General features: G+C 40.9%; 1 protein-coding gene across 2 annotated transcripts in view; it reads right to left on the bottom strand.

Annotated features, from left to right (window-relative positions):
• Positions 1–18,987, bottom strand: part of POLR3E (RNA polymerase III subunit E) — a 70,534-nt gene that overhangs the window by 35,914 nt on the left and 15,633 nt on the right. For both annotated transcript variants that reach the window (XM_077141572.1, XM_077141571.1), the window contains exons 3-6: positions 16,876–16,926; positions 2,642–2,719; positions 1,765–1,880; positions 1,323–1,405 (exon numbers count right to left, since the gene is read on the bottom strand). In XM_077141572.1, the coding sequence (XP_076997687.1) occupies positions 1,323–1,405; positions 1,765–1,880; positions 2,642–2,719; positions 16,876–16,926 (328 nt within the window). The remainder of the gene's footprint in view (positions 1–1,322; positions 1,406–1,764; positions 1,881–2,641; positions 2,720–16,875; positions 16,927–18,987) is intronic.

Below are 18,987 nucleotides of genomic sequence, written 5' to 3' on the forward strand. Positions count from 1 at the left end.
TGTGGACAACCAAAGCTATAGGCTGAACCCCCAGTTTTGGGGTTCGTTCATATGAAACTTAACCCCACAAAGGATAGGTCAAGTCTACTTAAAATTTAGGCCTAAGAGTCACCCCCAAGAGAGCCTCTTTTGTTGCTTAGATGTGGCCTCTCTCACCAGCCAACACAACAAGCAAACTCACCACCCTCCCCCTGTCTATGTGGGACATGATTCCCAGAAGTGTGGACCTTCCTGGCAATGTGAGACAAAAATCCTAGAATGAGCTGGAATCAGCACCAAGGGATTGAGAAAACCTTCTCGAGCGAAAGGGGGAAGAGAGAAATGAGACAAAATAAAGTGTCAATGGCTGAGAGATTCCAGAATTGAGAGGTTTTCCTGGAGGTTATTCTTACACATTAAATAGATATCACCTTTTCAGTCAAGGCTGGAGGGAACTGCCTGAAACTGTAGAGCTGTGTTTCAGTAGCCATGTTTCTTGAAGATGGATGTATAATGATAGAGTTTTTGCAATGTGACTGTGTGATTGTGAAAACCTTGTGTCTGACACTTCTTTCATCTACTTTATGGGCAGATGAGTAAAACATACGAATTAAAAATAAATAAATAATAGGGGGAACAAATGTCAAAATAAATTTAGTAGATTGGAATGCTAGTGATCAATGAATGGGAAGGGTAAGGGATGGCGTACATATGAGTTTTTTTTTCTGTTTGTTAATATCTTTTTCTGAATAGATGCAAATGTTCTAAGAAGTGATCATGATGATAAATATACAACTATGTGATGAAAAAAAAGAATGTTCATATTGTATGTTGATTGGTTTTATTAATAAAAATTTAAAAAAAGATTAAAAAAAAAAGCTTCTATCACCTATTCCAAAAGTTATGCTATGCTGTGTGCAAGTCTGTGTCTGTGTCCCAGGAAGGTGCAGACCTTGAAGCCCCGTTCTCAATGGGTCAGGCAGTGTCAAGCCACAAGAGCCCAAGAACCAATTCCAGCCCCCTGACAATGTGCTTAGCCCTGTGCGTGTGCTTGTGGTTAATGCCGAGGGAAGAAAGGGACATTTTATTTTTTTAACTTAAGTTAGTTGCCAACTTTAAAAAGCAGAATCCTGGGTTCTCTTACAGTGTGCAGAGGTCTAGCACCCCAGGTCCTATATCCTCATATGGCACCCTGGCCCTCTCTATGCTGGCCCTACCCCTGCACTTGTGGGTGTCTAGCATTTGGAGGAGGCAGGAGCAGGATCCCTGGTGAGGCAGTGTCTCCCTTCCACCCAAAGGGTGCTGCCAGCCACCGCCGCCTGGGCTAGCGTCCAGACTGTTACCTTTCCTGTAGAGCGCGGCCGCATAACGAGATGTGTTACTGGTGGTCTGGGAAGAACAGAAGGTCTGCTTGTCCATCAGCTTCCTGGGAGCAGCGGGAGAACCAGCTGTCAAGGGGAAGGAAACTCCAGGCCATTCCACCCCAAACATCGACACCCAAGACCACAGGACCAACAACCACATCTGCCTTGGAAGGGAGCTAGGGGCATCCAGTTGTGGACATGCCCAGGGCCAGTTTTCCTTTAGATCCCAGAAAGAACTTGGTCAAAGGGCTTCCTTAGGAGGGAAGAAGCTTCCCATGCCAGGAAGACTCTGCACTAGGCTTGCTATGTCAAGGCTGGGACCCTGGAGGCAACCACCAGTAGGGAAGAGGGACCAGGTGTCTTCTGGATCCTCACTTTGACCATAGAGAATCGAGGAGGGATGGGGGCCCAGGGAACTCACGAGGAGTATGTGCTGGTCTCATCAGCGCAGGTACCATCCACATTCAGTGCGATCTGCTCCCCTTTGCTGCGGCAATAGTTGGGATTCAGGGTGTCGATGGCCATCTCAAGCTCTACCTGGAGGCACCAAGCACCACCCCCTGCTATGAAGACCTTAAGGCAGAGCAACCTCCTAACATGAGTCCCTGCTCAGAAGTAGGGACCGATACACGTCCCTCCCAGGGTCCCCAGGCTTCAGTAAATCCCACAAGGCTACAAACCCAAACACTAAGAGCAATGCCAGAGTGCTTTTAGAGGGAGTTCATGTGTTTTGTTTGTCTCCATCTTTATTCCCAAAGATCTAACCTAAGTGTCTATGTTTAAAAACAAAGAGACTTCTCATAAATACTCTTATTTCCAGTGTCTCTTGAAAAATCAGCACAACTGGCAATACCAGAAGAGCATCTCTTTGTGGCACTGGGAGACTCAAGCTGCAGGTATCTGTGTCCAGGGCCTGTGTCTCAGGTTCTCCCCAACCCCCTCTCTACCACTCCCCTCTAGACACTGGATTTTTCTCATGTCTGGCCTGCTTTCCACATCTCCATTCCCCTGCCTTGTCCTATGAACAAGTGTCTATGGCCCCTGCTCCACACACACCTGATCCTATTCTCTAATTCATTTTAAGCCTCTCCCCTCCCTGACTACTCTGGAGCTACCCACCCTGCTTTCTGAAAACTTTTCTGCTTTGGCTTTCAAGGCCCTGCAAATTGCTGGTTCTCTTCCTAGTGCTGCAACTGCTCCTTCTCTGGGCTTCCAGTCCCCAAAGGGCTGTCCCCATGCCTCTACCAGCTCCCACCCTCATCAACCCTCCACTGCCCCCACTCCCACCCGAGTCCAACCTTCTGCTGCTTGGGCTTGATCTTGGCTGAGAGGTGTGGAATGTCATCGTAGGTCATTGAGGCCGGGCGCACAGGGTACTGAAGGGGAAGCGAGCTGTCAGTCTACCCTGACCAGAGCTGGGCTCTGGGGACTCCAGCCAGGAATCACCAGCCACCCTCCCACTCCAAGCAGAGACCAAAGAACCCCAGCCCTCGACTGGCCCTTCCCTAAGGCTCCACCACTGGCCTTTGCCTGCAGCCCTGTTTCTCATGGGCTAGCTTCCTTCCAAAGGGCACTTTCAGGATGTTGTTGACTTCCAGGGGACAAGCCTAAGCAACAGGAACCCAGTCTCTGTGTACACTGCCGAGTAGGTTCTAGTAACCCACAACAGTCTCTGTGCACATTGCCGAGTAGGTTCTAGTAACCCAAGGGGCACTGCTGTGGGCATAAAAAGCAGGCTCTGAGTTCTCATTTCCAGTTTACAGGCCATACAGAGGCAGAAAGTCAAGTTAAATGAATCCACAAGGAAGCAAAGAGGGAAAGTAAGAATGACAAAATATTATTCATTGCCGAAGCTGGGTGATGGACATATGGGAGTTCATTCCACCATTCTCTGTACTTTATCACATGTATGAACTCTTCTTTAACAAAAAATCGGAAAAAGATGAAAGAGCTGGTCTGCAATGGCCAGCCCAAAGCCCTCTCTGGACCTCAGCTTCCTCAGGTGGATGAGTGTCTTCACATAAATGGATTCAATTTAAACCTACTTCTCTGTACCTAACACACTTAAGACACCTTTCCATGTCAGCACTTGCAGATTTGTTTTCTTTCCTTTCTCCACCACACTATCCTTATGGGTGAGCTGGGCCACATGTAGCCCCATTCTCACAAAGGACTGGCCTTTACTGCCTGGCACCTCTAAGGTCTGTGGAACAAGCCTGGTAGAGATGTGGGCATGTGGAAGGTCAGCTCCACCTATCTGGGATCATTTCAGATCAGTTACATTCTAGTCTAAGGAAAGAATTAGTTCATAAGAGCCCATGTAGATAGCAACACAGTGGCTCTGCCCTGCTTCCTAGGCTGGTCGGGAAGAAAGGGCAGAGGGGGCTGCAGTGGGAGCAGAAACACAGCCTCGGGCACAGCTATGGTCTAGACCAAGCCCTCAGGAAGGGCCAGGGCAGGGGCAGGCTCACCCACCACAGTCCATAAGGTCTGGAACCAGACAGGGCTGGATTCTGGTCCTGCTTCTGTCACCTGCTCACTTCCCTGAGCAGAAGTTCCCTCACTGCACAGGGCTACTGTGAGCACAGAATAAGCCAAGTGGAGCTGACATTTAGCAAAGGGCCTGGCACAATGTAAATGCAGTGGGTCTAACACAGGGGTCACCTTCCCAGTACATGGCTTCATCACTACCACCACCACCAACTTGCAGCCAAACAAACAGGCCCATAGGTCCACAGGCCCAGCCAGTAGAGGCACAGGAAGGGGACTGGACTCCAGGCCTCTTGTCTCAAGCTCACCTCAGCTCAGTGCACTTTTCAGCTCACCACAGCAACCACAGGCTCCAGGCATGGCTACTGCCTGGGCCTAGCCCCCAGGCACTGAGAGGTGGGGATGGGGATAAATGGGGTAAGAGGTTATTAGCTAATCTGTGCCTCAATTTCTCATATGCAAAATGGGGTTTAAAATACTTATAATAACTTTATAAGTGGGAATGGAATATGGTGCAAAACAGTCTAGCTGTTTCTTGAGAAGGTGAGCACAGGATTCAGCAACTCCCCTCCTAGATATGCACCCAAGGGCAATGAAAATGTGGCTGCACACAAAGACTTGTACATGAAGGCTCAGAGCAGCATAATTTCTATAGCCAAAAAGGGAAACAACCTAAATGTTCATCCACTGATAAAAATACAATGGAATATTATTTGGCCACAAAAATGAATCAAGTTGGGAGGGGGGCATTTGTGAGAAACCCACAGGTGATGTCACACTCATCTGTGAATGACTGGATGTCTGCTTTCATCAGTGCTATTCAACATTGTTTTTGAAGTTCTATTCAGAACAACTGGGCAAGAAAAGAAATAAAAGGCTTATATGAAATATCTTGAATAAGCAAATTACATAAAGACAGACAGTAGATTATAGGTTACCAGGGCTAGGATGGGGAGGGAATGAGGAGGGAAAAGGGAACTATTACTTAATGGGTAGAGTTTTTGTTTGAGGGGATGAAAAAGCTTGGGTGATAGATATTGATGATGTCAGCATAATATTGTGAAAGTAATCAATACCCTGAATTGTACGCCTGAAAGTGGTTAACTTAATTGTATATACAGTACCACAATAAAACGTTTAAAAACAAAGAAACAAGAGGCAACCAAATTGAAAAGGAGGAAGTAAAACTAACCCTATTCACAAATGACATGATCCTATACGGGAAAAATCCCAAAGACTCCACAAGAAAGCTACTGAAGCTAATAAACATTTAGCAAAGTTGCAGGGTACAAAATTAACATTCAAAATCAGTTGTTTCTTGAGGATACTGGTCATTAAATCAGTGTCCTTAAGGGGGAGGTGCCATGATGGCAGCTTAGCAAGGTTTGGGATTTAGTTCGTTCTCCAGAACAGCTACTAAATAACTAGGAACAGTAGAGAACAGCTCCTGGGGCCATGTCAGTGAATAGACACACAGCGAACCCCAGTCCAGACCAGTGGGACAGGATGTGGGCCCCTCCAGAACCGTGAGTTCCCCAAGCCACCGCAGCACCCCTCCCCCACAGGCTGCTTCCCAGAGGGAAAAGGAAAGACTTTACCAGCAGCAGGGGTTGAGCGCAACTAACCTTCAAGTGTGTAATTAATTCACAAATTCTGACTACTAAAAAATAGGCCCCCAGCTCAGGTGAACCTGGTCAAAGTGGAGATCGCTGATTTTCGCCACTGCACCAAGCAGGCAGGGCTGATGAAAAAAGAAAACAAAAAGAAACAGAGGTTTTTGTGGCTGTGTTTCTACAAAGGCTTGACTGCCTTTGGATACAGCGGCAAGGCTTCTCAGGCTGCAACTGCAACAGGCATAGGCAGAAAAAGCTTGTTTGAGAGCTTGTCTGGAGCTGGTGCCTTCCCCAGGGAGGGGTGAGGCCCAACTCAGGTGGAATCCCTCCCTCAAGGAATTCAGACCCCAGGGCTTGGTAATTTGAACCCATCCCATTAAAACAAGCCTACAACCTCTCCTCTGTCTCCACCACACCCCCAGCAGGGAGAGTGTGCCAAAGTTAAAGGTACCGTTATGCCAATGGGACCTGAAGGCAGAGAAGAGCCACATACTGGGCAGGATAAGAAAAACAGAGCCCAGAGACTTCATAGGAAAGTCTTCCAACCTGCTGGGTCTCACCCTCAGGGAAAAAAAATGCAGGGGACTCTCTTCCCCTGACAGGCCGGTTTGGCCTGGGAAAATCCGGCTGGGGTCTATAATACCTAAGTAGACCGACCTAAGGGTGGGGTGGTGGGGGGGGGGAGGGCACCATACAGGCAGGGCAAGAAACTAGAAAACAAGAACTGAAAAATTCTCCTCTGTTAAACAAAACCTAAGCTAGTGGTCCAGAAAAAGCTGAACTGAATGTCAAAGAACAGATAGAAAAACAAAGTCATCGGGCAAAAAAACCCTAGGTAAGAGAAGTGAAAACAATCTCCAGAATAAGCTAATTAAGGTAATTAAATGCCTAGACACCAGCAAAAAAAACAAATCACACCAGGAAAATTAAAGATATGGCCCAGTCAAAGGAACAAACCAACAATTCATATAAGATATAGGACCTGAAATAATTAATTCAGAATGTACAAACAGACATGGAAAACCTCATCAAAAATCAAATCAATGAACTGAGGGAGGATATAAAGAGGGCAATGAATGAACAAAAAGAAGAAATCAAAAGACTGAAAACACAAACCACAGAACTTATGGGAATGAAAGGCACAGGAGAAGAGATGAAAAAAACAACGGAAACCTACAATGTTAGATTTCGAGAGGCAGAAAATAGGATTAGTGAACTGGAGGACGGAACATCTGAAATCCAACAAGAAAAAGAAAATATAGGGAAAAAATGGAAAAATATGAGCAGGGACTCAGGGAATTGAATGACAATATGAAGCACACAAATATACGTGTTGTGGGTGTCCCAGAAGGAGAAAAGAAGGGAAAAGGAGGAGAAAAACAAATGGAGGAAATTATCACTGAAAATTTCCCAACTCTTATGAAAGACTTAAAATGACAGATCCAAGAAGTGCAGCATACCCTAAACAGAATAGATTCAAACAGACATACTCCAAGACACTTACTAATCAGAACATCAGAGGTCAAAGAGAGAGAATCTTGAAAACAGCAAGAGAAAAGCAATCCATCACACAGAAGGGAAGCCCAATAAGACTATGCATAGATTTCTCAACAGAAACCATGGAGGTGAGAAGACAGTGGGATGATATATTTAAATTACTCAAAGAGAAAAACTACCAACCAAGAATTCTGTACCCAGCAAAATTGTCCTTCAAAGATGAGGGGGATATTAAAACATTTTCAGACAAAAAAATCACTGGGAGAATTTGTGCCCAAGAGACTGACTCTGCAAGAAAAACTAAACGGAGCACTAGAGGCAGATACAAAAAGACAGAATAGAGAGGTGTGGAGAAAAGTGTAGAAAGGAAGGCTTTCAGTAAAGGTAAAAAGAAGAAAAATTAGATATGACATGTAAAATCCAAAAGGCAAAATGGTAGAAGAAAGTATTACCCGTACAGTAATAACACTAAATATTAATGGATTAAACTCCCCAATCAAAAGACATAGACTGGCAGAATGGATTAAAAAAAAGAACCCATCTATATGCTGTCTACAGGAAACACGTCTTAGACTAAGGATAAACACAGGTTGAAAGTGAAAGGCTGGGAAAAGATATTTCATGCAAATAACAACCAGAAAAGAGCAGAAGTAACCATACTAATATCCAACAAATTAAACTTCAAATGTAAAACAGTTAAAAGAGACAAAGAAGGACACTATGTTAATAAAAGGAACAATTCAACAAGAAGACATAACAACCATAAATATTTATGCACCGAGCCAGAATGCTCAAAAAATACATGAGGCAAACACTGAAAATACTGAAAAGAGAAACAGACACAACTACCAGAATAGTTGGAGACTTCAATTCCCCACTCTCATCAATGGACAGAACATATAGACAGAGGATCAATAAAGAAACAGAGAATCTGAATAATACAATAATTGACCTAGACTTAACAGACATTTATACAACATTACACCCCACAACAGCAGGATACACCTTTTTCTCAAATGCTCATGGATCATTCTCAAAGATAGAACACATGCTGGGTCACAAAGCAAGTCTCAATAATTTAGAAAGATTGAAATAATACAAAACACCTTCTCAGTTTGTTATACCATCCTCTTTACTTTTGTAGCTATTTGGAATTTTCCATAACAAATATTTAAAAATAAATAGGGAAAAAAAAACACTTTCTCAGATCATAAAGGAATGAAATTGGAAATCAATAATAGGCAGAGTGCCAGAAAATTCACAAAAATGTGGAGGCTCAACAACATTCTCTTAAACAAGCAGTGGGTCATGGAAGTTATTATAAGAGAAATCAGTAAATACCTTGAGGCAAATGAAAATGAAAACACAACATCTCAAAACTTATGGAATGAGCAAAGTCAGTGCTAAGGAGGAAATTTATCCCTAAATGCCTATATCAAAAAAGAAGGGCAAAAATGAGGAATTAACAGTCCACCTAGAAGAAGTAGAGAAAGAACAGCAAACTAATCCCAAAGCAAGCAAAAGGAAAGGAAATAATTAAGATTAGAGCAGAAATAAATGCAATTGAGAACATGAAAACAATTGAGAAACTCAACAAAACCAGAAACTGGTTCTATGAGAAAATCAATAAGATTGATGGACCCTTAGCAAGACTAACAAAAAGAAGAGAGGGGATGTAAATAAATAAGATCAGAAATGGAAGAGGAGACATAACCACTGACCCCACAGAAATAAAGGAAGTAATGACAGGATACTACGAACAACTTTATGCTAATAAATGACAATGTAGGTGAAATGGACAACTTTCTAGAAAGGCATGAATAACCAACTTTGACTCGAGAAAAAATGGACAACTTCAACAAACCAATCACAAGTAAAGAAACTGAATCTGTCGTTAAGAAGCTCCCCAAAAAGAAAAGTCCAGGACCAGATGGCTTCACACGTGAATTCTAACAAACATTCCATAAAGAATTAGTGCCAATCCTGCTCAAACTCTTCAAAAAAAACTAAAGAGGAGGGAAAGCCACCTAACTCATTCTACGAAGCCAGCATCACCCTCATACAAAGCCAGACAAAGATATTACAAAAAAAGAAAACTACAGACCAATCTCTCTAATGAATATAGATGCAAATATCCTCAACAAAATTCTAGCAAATCGAATCCTGCAACACATAAAAATAATTATATATCATGACCAAGTAGGATTCATCCCAGGTATGCAAGGATGGTTCAACATAAGAAAATCATTTAATGTAATACACTATATAAACAAATCAAAGCAGAAAAACCACATGATCATCTCAGTTGATGCAGAAAAGGCATTTGACAAAATTCAACATCCTTTCCTGTTGAAAACACTTCAAAGGATAGAAATAGAAAGGAAGTTCCTCAAAACGATAAAGGGAATATATGAAAAACCCACAGCTGACATCATCCTCAATGGGGAAAAATGGAAAACGTTTCCCCTAAGATCAGGAACAAGACAAGGATGTCCACTATCACCACTGTTATTCAACATTGTGTTGGAAATTCTAGGCAGAGCAATTAGACAAGAAAAAGAAATACAAGGCATCAAAATTGGAAAGGAAGAAGTAAACCTCTGTTTGCAGATGATATGATACTATATGTCAAAAAACCCGAAAAATCCACAGCAAAACTACTAGAGCTAATAAATGAGCACAGGAAAGTGGCAGGTTACAAGATCAACATTCAAAAATCTGCAGTGTTTCTATACTCTAGTACCCATTTACAATTGCAACCAAAAGAATAAAATACTTAGGAATAAATTTAACTAAAGAGACAAAAGTCCTATACAAAGAAAACTACAAGAAATTGTTAAAAGAAATCACTGAAGACTTAAACAGATGGAAGGGCATACTGTGTTCACGGATTGGAAGACTAAATATAGTTAAGATGTCAATTCTACATAAATTGATTTACAGATTCAATACAATACCAATTAAAATCCCAAAAACTTACTTTTCAGAAATAGAAAAACCAATAACCAAATTTATCTGGAAGGGCAGGGTACCACGAAGAGCTAAAAGTATCCTGAGGGAAAAAAAAGAAGTTGGAGGTCTCACACTACCTGACCTTAAGGCATATTATGAAGCTACAGTGGTCAAAACAGCATTGTACTGGCATAAAGACAGATATACTGACCAATGGAATAGAATAATAGAGTGTTCAGATATAGACCTTTTCATCTATGGACAACTGATCTTTGAAAAGGCAGTCCAGCCAACTCACCTGGGACAGAACAGTCTTTTCTGTCCTAGAGAACTGAATATCCATATGCAAAGGAATGAAAGAGGACCCATATCTCACACCCTATACAAAAATTAACTCAAAATGGATCAAAAACCTAAACATTAGATCTAAGACCATAAAACTGTTAGAAGACAACGTAGGGAAATATCTTATAAATCTTACACTAGGAGGCGGTTTCCTAGACCTTACACCCAAAGCAAGAGCACTGAAGAAAGAAAGAAAGAAATGGGAACTCCTCAAAATAAAACACTTTTGCGCATCAAAGAACTTCGTCAAGAAAGTAAAAAGACAGCCTACACAATGGGAAACAATATTTGGAAACGATATGTCAGATAAAGGTCTAGTATCCTCATTTTAAAAAGAGATTATTCAACTCAACAACAAAATGACAGCCATCTAAATTACAAAATGGGCAAAGACTTGAACAGACACTTCTCAGAAGAGGAAATACAAATGGCCAAAAGGCACATGAAGAGATGCTCAACTTCCCTGGCTATTACAGTAATGCAAATCAAAACAACAATGAGATATCATCTCACACCCACTAGAATGGCCATTATCAATAAAACAGAAAATGACAAGTCCTGGAAAGGATCTGAAGAGGCACACTTATCCACTGTTGGTGGGAATGTCAAATGGTACAACTGCTGTGGAAAGCAGTTTCGCAGTTCCTCAAAAAGCTAAATATATAATTGCCATATGACCTGTCAATATCATTGCTAGGTATCTACTCAGAAGACATGAGGGCAAGGCACAAACAGACATTTGCACACCAATGTTTATAGCAGCATTATTTACAACTGCCAAGAGATGGAAACAGCCAAAATGTCCATCAACAGAGCGGCTAAACAAGCTGTGGTATATACATATGATGGAATATTTTGCAGCTGTAAGACAAAATAAAGTTATGAAGTATGTAACAACATGGATGGACCTTAAGGACATTATGCTGAGTGAGATTAGCCAAAAACGAAAGGACAAATACTGTATGGTCTTACTGATGTGAACTGACATTAGTGAATATACTTGGACTATTTCGTTGGTAACAGAGACCATCAGGAGATAGAAATAGGGTAAGATATTGGGCAACTGGAGCTGAAGGGATACAGATTGTGCAACAGGACTGATTGTAAAAACTCAGAAACGGACAGCACAATACTACCTAACTGTAATATAATTATGTTAAAACACTGAATGAAGCTGAATGTGAGAGTGATAGAGGGAGGAGGGCTGGGGGCACAAAGGAAAGCAGAAAGATACATGATAAAGACTGAGATGGTATAATCTAGGAATGCCTAGAGTATATAATGATAGTGACTAAATGTACAAATTTAAAAAATGTTTTTGCATGAGGAAGAACAAAGGAATGTCATTACTGCAAGGTGCTGAAAATAGATGGTAATTAATATTTTAAAATTGTAACTTATGTGTGAGACTAAAGCATAAAATGTTTATTTGGTACAAAATTTATATTTTGACTAGTGCGTCTCCTAATATAACTTATGTAGATAGTTGGTTGAACAACATAAGTACATGGAACCTTGGGTAGGACATGAGATTTTGTTGGTTTGTCCAGAGTGATGCCCTGATGAATCCCAGAGTGATTTGACCAGTGAGTGGAAAAGTATTTGCAAAGTCCCCTTTGGGGAATGGTGAGAACGGGGGAAAATTCAACCTCCCCAAGTTGAATTCTTGATATTCTCACAAGCAGGGTGGACAACCAAAGCTATGGGCTGAGGCCCCAGTCTTGGGGGATGTTCATATGAAACTTAACCCCGCAAAGGATAGGTCAAGCATACTTAAAATTAGGCCTTAAGAGTCACCCCCAAGAGAACCTCTTTTGTTGCTCCGATGTGGCCTCTCTCTCCAGTCAACACAACAAGCGAACTCACCATCCTTTCCTTGTCTATGTGGGACGTGACTCCCAGGGGTGTGGACCTTCCTGACATCGTGGGACAGAAATCCTAGAATGAGGTGAGACTCAGCATCAAGGGATTGAGAAAACCCCTAGAATGAGCTGAGACTCAGCATCAAGGGATTGAGAAAACCTTCTCGACCAAAAGGGGAAATAGTGAAACGAGACAAAATAAAGTGTTAATGGCTGAGAGATTCCAAACAGAGTTGAGGGGTTATCCTGGAGGTTATTCTTACGTATTAAACAGATATCACCCTGTTAGTCAAGATGTAATGGAGAGGCTGGAGGAAACTGTCTGAAAATGTAGAGCTCTGTTCCAGTAGCCATGTTTTTGAAAATGATTGTATAATGATATAGCTTTCACAATGTGACTGTGTGATTATGAAAACCTTGTGTCTGATGCTCCTTTTATCTACCTTGTCAACAGACGAGTAGAACATATGGAATAAAAATAAATAATAGGGGGAACAAATGTTAAAATAAATTTAGTTTGAAATGCTAGTGATCAATGAAGGCAAGGGGTAAGGGGTATGATAGGTATAATCTTTTTTTTTTTCCTTTCTTGTGTTCGTTTTATTTCTGTTTCTATTGTCTTTTTGTTTCTTTTTCTGAATTAATGCAAATGTTCTAAGAAATGATGAATATGCAACTAGGTGATGATATTGTGAATTACTGATTATGTATGTTGTTTTATTTTGTTTCTTATTTTTTAATTAATAAATAAATTTTAAAAAAGAAAAAAAAAACTAAGCAAATTTTAAATGAGTAAAGAAATATCAAAATACACAAAAAAAAGGGCATAGGATTTTAACAAACAGTACTCCAGGGAAGATATATGGGTGGTCAATAAGCACATGGGGGGATGCTCAGAGTTGTTGGCCACTGGGCAAATTCAAATCAGAGCTACAGCAGGATAACACTTCACACCCACTAGAATGGCTATTATTTTAAAAAATGGAAAATAAGTGCTGGTGACGATGTGAAGAAATTGGAACAAAAGTGTAAAATTGTGCAATGATATGTAAAATCATTTGGTGGGGTCTTAGAAAGTTAAACATAGTATTATATGATCCTACAATCCCACTTCTAAGCATATACCCAAAAGAACTGAAATTAGGGACTTGAGCAGATATTTGCATACACCAATGTTTATAGCACCATTATTCAAAATAGCCAAAAGGTAGAAACAACCCTAGTGTCCACCAATAGATGAATAGATAGACAAAATGTGGTATATACATACAATGGCAATATTATTCGGCTATAAAAAGGAATGAAGTTCTGATACATGCTACAATATGGATGAACCTTGAAGACATGTTGAGTGAAATAAGCCAGACACAAGATAAATGTATGATTAAGTTATTTTACGTGAAATAACATAGATTAAGCAAAGTCACAGAGACAGAAAGCAAATAGTGTTTACCAGGGTTTGGGAAGATGGGGGAATGGAGAGTTATTTGCTTAATGGGTACAAGTTTTTGTTTGGGGGATGAAAATGTGCTAGGGTAGATAGTGATAAACATGACATTGTCAATGTACTAAATGTCATAGAATTGCACACTAAAAAAAGATTTAAATGATTGTTATTATATTTTGCCACAATAAAATGTTTTTAAACAATAAAAAAAATCATGTTTCTTTACAACAATGAACAATCTGAAAAGGAAATTAAGAAAACAATTCAATTTACAATAGCTTCTAAAACAAAATAAAATGCCTTGGAATAAATTTAACCAAGGAGGTAAAAGACTTGGACATTGAAAACTACAAAACAGAGATGAAAGAAAGTAAAGAAGATCTAAATAAATGGAATGACATCCATGTTCATGGATTGGAAGATTGAATATTGTTAAGATGGCACTACTACCTAAAGTGATCTATAGATTCAATGCAATCCCTATCAAAATCTGAACAGCCTTTTTCATATAAATGGAAAAACCTATCCTTAAATTCATACAGAATTGCTAGCCGCCCAAATAGCCAAAATAATCCCTGAAAAAGAAGAACAAAGTTAGGGGTCTCATACTCCTCAATTTCAAAACTTAAGAATAGTCTCCTCAACAAATGGTACTGGAACAACCAGATATCCACATGCAAAAGAATGAAATTGGACTGTTACTTCTCACCATATACCTAAACATCAGAGCTAAAGCCATAAAACTTTTAGAAAAAACCGAGGGAACAATCTTTAGGACCCTGTATTAGGCAGTGGATTCTTGGATATTACACCAAAAACATGAGGAACAAAAGAAAAAAACAGATAAACCGGATTTCATCAAGAATCAAAAACTTCTGTCTGGGTAGTTCAGTGGTAGAATGCTTGCCTTCCATACAGGAGACCCAGGTTCGATTCCCAGACCATGCACCCAAAACAAAACAAAACAAAACAATAACAATTTTTATGCATCAAAGGATGTTATCAACAAATCAAAAGACAATCTATAGAATGGAGAAAGTATCTGGAACCATATATCTGATAAGGGTTTAATATCCACAATATATAAAGAACTCCTATAACAAAGTAACAAAAAGAGAATCAACTCAGTTAAAAATGGGTAAGGACCTGAACAGATATTTCTGCAAAGGAGGTAAGCATATGGTTAATAAGCGCATGAAAAGATGCTCAAAATAGTGGTTAGGGAAATGCAAATCAAAAACATGAGATACCACTTCATACCCACTAGGATGTGTATTATCCAAAAATAAAAACAAAAAATAATAATACATGTTGGTGAAGATGCAGAGAAATTGGAACCATCTGCATTGCTGGTGGGAATTTGAAATGGTTCAGCCTCTGTGGAAAACAGTTTGATGGTTCTTCAAGAAACTAGACATAGAATAACCATATGAACCAGCAATTCCACTTCTAGGGATATATATCAAAGAATTGAAAGCAGGGACTCAACTTGTACACCAATGTTCACAGTAGCATTATTCATAATAGCCAAATGATGAAAACAACAAGGGTCCATTGACTGATGAATGAACAAACAAAATGTGGTCTATCCCTTTAATGGAGTATCATTCAGTCATAAAAATGAAGTTTTGATACATGTGCAATGTGGATAAACCCTGAAGACACTACGTTAAGTGAAATTAAGCCAGACACAAAAGGACAAATAACTGTATGATTCCACTTATATGAGGTATTTAGAACAGGTAAATTCATAGAGACAGAAAGGAGGATAGCAGATACCAGGAGCTGGGGAGAGGAGGAAACGAAGTTATTGGTTAATAGGTACAGGGTTTCTGTTGAGGATGATGAAAATGTTCTGGAATTAGACAGTGGTGATGGTTAATCAACACTGTCAATGTACTTAATGTCACTGAACTGTACACTTAAAAGCGACAACAATGGTTTTATGTTATGTATATTTTACCACCATAAAAAAGAAAGAAGCTATATTTCCCGGTGCCTACCTATGCAAAAAAAAAAAAAAAGAAGGAAAGAAAGTAACAAAAACCACACACTATATGATTCCATTAATGAAAGTCCAGAATAGGGAACTGTATAGAGACAAAAAGTAGACCAGTGCTTGCTTAGGCCTGGAGGGCAGGGGGAGAAAGAGGCATGAGAACTAAGTATTTCTTTTTGAGGTGATAAAAATGTTCTAAGATTGACTATTGACCACTGAATTGTAGACCTTAACTGGGTGAACTGTATGGTATGTGAACTAAATCTCAATAAAGCTGTTATTTAAAAAGAAAGGGGGTGGGAGGAATGAGATACTGATCCATGCTTCACAGGTGAACCCTGAAAACATTAAGCTATAAAAGAAGACAGTCACAAAAGGCTACACATTGCATGACTCCATTTTATATGAAATGTCAAGAATAGGTAAATCCATGGAGGCAAAAGTAGATTAGGGTTTTACGTGGAGCAGAGGGGAACAGATGAGGGGGAAGAAGAGAGTGACTGTTAATGGGTATAGCATTTCTTCTAGGAGGGCTAAAGATGTCCGAAAATTTGATTTTGGTGATGGTTACCACAGCCTTGTCAAAATACTAAAATACATGGAATTGAAATCTTTGAATTAGTGAATTGCATGGTATATGACTTATATCTCAATAAGGCTGTTTAAAAATATACAATGTTCATAACCACAGAGTCATTGTGAGACTTAAATGAGCTAATATTGTAAAGTGCTTTAAAAAGTGCCACCCAGTAGTAGCTAAATATGCAGTAGCCCGAAAGGGGGCAGGAATGACAGCTCACACCTAACAAGGTTGCGTGCTCACTAATCTTGCCCTGGACCTACTGTTCACGCTCCAGGAAATCCCCTCTCTGAGCCACCGTAATAGCAGTAGCTCGCATTATCAGGGTAAACTCTAGGCCAGGTAGTGTTCTGAGTACTTCAACATGGATTCATTTGAGCTTCACAAGGGCCCAATGAGGAGCCTACTTGTACTTTCACCCTTTTGCAAATGAGGAAACTGAGGCACAGAGAGGTTAAGGAACTTGCCCAAGGGCTTTCAGCTAAGATGGGACAGAACTGGGCCTCAATCCCGACAGTTCTAGAGCCCAACCCTACATTATTCTGCCTCTCATGTGGCTGTTGCTTTGGTTTTCCCATCTATGAAATGAGAGACAAATATTAACCAACCCACAAAAGCAAAGGTAACTATCACTTCACAGTTCTAAGCAAGGCTGAAGTTTCCCCTCATTCCTGATCTATGACTGTCTCTCCACCACCCCACCAACACTTGCTTTTTTTCCCCTGTAATTTCAAATCACATAATTACCTGAAATAGGTAGAGCTTCTCTGCCAGACTTTTGGCCAAGTACACGTCAATCTGGGAAGCAAGGGAAGAAGACTTAACCAGGACACAGAACATAGTATCATAATGTGCCCCATACTCCTCAAATTTAAGGGAAGGGATTGCAGCTCAGAGAGGCATTTGGGGAAGAAGGAATTAGCCTTATGCTAAAAAAAACAAAGGGAATAAAGTCTCTAACCTGGATGCTTCTATAGTCAGTTACAGCTCAGGGCTCCTTCCTATGGCTCCCAAGGGGACCAGGGCAAGTGAACCCACCCAGGTTCACTAGAACTCAATAAAAACACCTCTCTCCCTGGGTTGCCCCACAAATGATGCTCCCTGGAGCCAGATGAATCATCTGCTGGGAAGGACCAGGCAGGGGAGGGCTTACCCACCTGCTTGTTCTTTTTCTCTGTCCTCCACCTCAGCGATCTGTGACTGGATCGCTGTATGATCAACCTGGCCCTGCTTCCTTTCCTCTCAACACTCACTGCCGCAGCAGCCCCTCCACCCCCAGGAGTGACCTTCATGCTCCCTAACTCTTACATGCACCGTGTTCTCTCCCCACTCTGAGCCTTTACACATGCTATTCCCTTCATCTAAAATGCCATTTACTATACATGCCTCCCTTACTCATCCTTAAGGACCAGCTGAGTTGCCCCTTTGGGCAGGAAGCACTGTGGGTCCCCTGCCTCTGTTCTCGGAGGCCTTTGGTCTCCCTCCATCCTAGCACCAACCACCATACTGAAACTCCTGCTCCAGAGTGCACCCACAGCTTAAATACATTTAAATAACTTGAATTCAACACTTTATCAGATTAAAATAGACAAGATATACATCAACAAATGTCAATGTATGGGATTATTTGGATCTTAATTCAAAGAAATCAAGTATAAAAAAATTCAGGCAAACTTGAACACTAAGTGAATAGCTGATAATACTGAATTTTTATTTATGTTTTATGTTTAATAATTATGTGGTGATTTTATTTTAAAAGCATCCTTATATTTTAAAGATGGACACTAAAATATTTTTGGATGCAAGAATTGCTTTGATAAAAAATCAGCTTTGCCTCAAAATAATCTAGTAAAGAAGAAAGTACAAGTAGAACCAAGAATGGCCTTGAGTTAGTAACTGCTGGAATTGCATGATGAGTACATGGGGCTGTTATGTTATCCTCTCTACATTTGCAAATGTTTGACATTTTTCATAAAAGCAAAACAAACAAAAAATTTATCAGCATCTCCCCCCAAACAAAGAACTATCCTTATTCATCTACAGGGCCCTTCTCTTTGCCCCATTCCTTCAAAATATATTTCGTCCTCCACAGATAAGGAGGCCACAGCCACCCGCAGTTAACTTCTGGCTTTTGACTTCCAAAGGTCTAAGTTCTAGGTTGGAAGGATTTGAAAGGGCGAGTGTGGCTATAAACAATTCTCTCTTCTGATGCCCTCTGGAACCCACTTCCCCACCACCTGCATCCTGAGACCCCTTCCTTGCAGTCTTACGCTACAGTTCCTAAGATTTCTGAGAGCAGGGGCACTGCTGTGCTCACAACCCCCAACACCCACGAGGGAGCCAATGAGTAATTACTGAATGACTGAATTTGGGTATATTGGGGAAGAAGGGGAAGTTGTCAGGCCCATCCATTCACTGACAAATAGTTACTGAGTACCTATTATAGTGCCAGGTACTATTCTTGGCTCTGTGGATATAGTGGCAGAAGAACAAACCCCTGCACTCATGAAGCTTAGCCTAGTGGAAGGAGATAGAAGATAAGCAAATGAACTGATGCTGAGGGGCTATAAGCGCTATGACCACCCAGAAGTATGGCTAAGAAAAGGAGGCCTAGGAGTGAGGTGGGAGTTGGGGCAATCAGGGAAGGGCTTGCTGATAAAGTGGTACTCGATCAGAGACCTGCAGGAAGTTAGGGAGTCAGCCAGGCAGGTATTTGGCAGAAGAGGTTCCAGGCAGAAGGAACAGCAAGGGTGGATAAAGGATCCCCTGAAAGCTGACAGGTCCCAGACCAGCCTGGGGAGGGAAGGAAAGGATCCAGCTCCACTGCCTACAGCCCTGGGCCCAGACAAGTCCCCCTAC

This window comes from Tamandua tetradactyla, chromosome 23 (assembly GCF_023851605.1).
Source record: "Tamandua tetradactyla isolate mTamTet1 chromosome 23, mTamTet1.pri, whole genome shotgun sequence".
Taxonomy (NCBI): domain Eukaryota; kingdom Metazoa; phylum Chordata; class Mammalia; order Pilosa; family Myrmecophagidae; genus Tamandua; species Tamandua tetradactyla.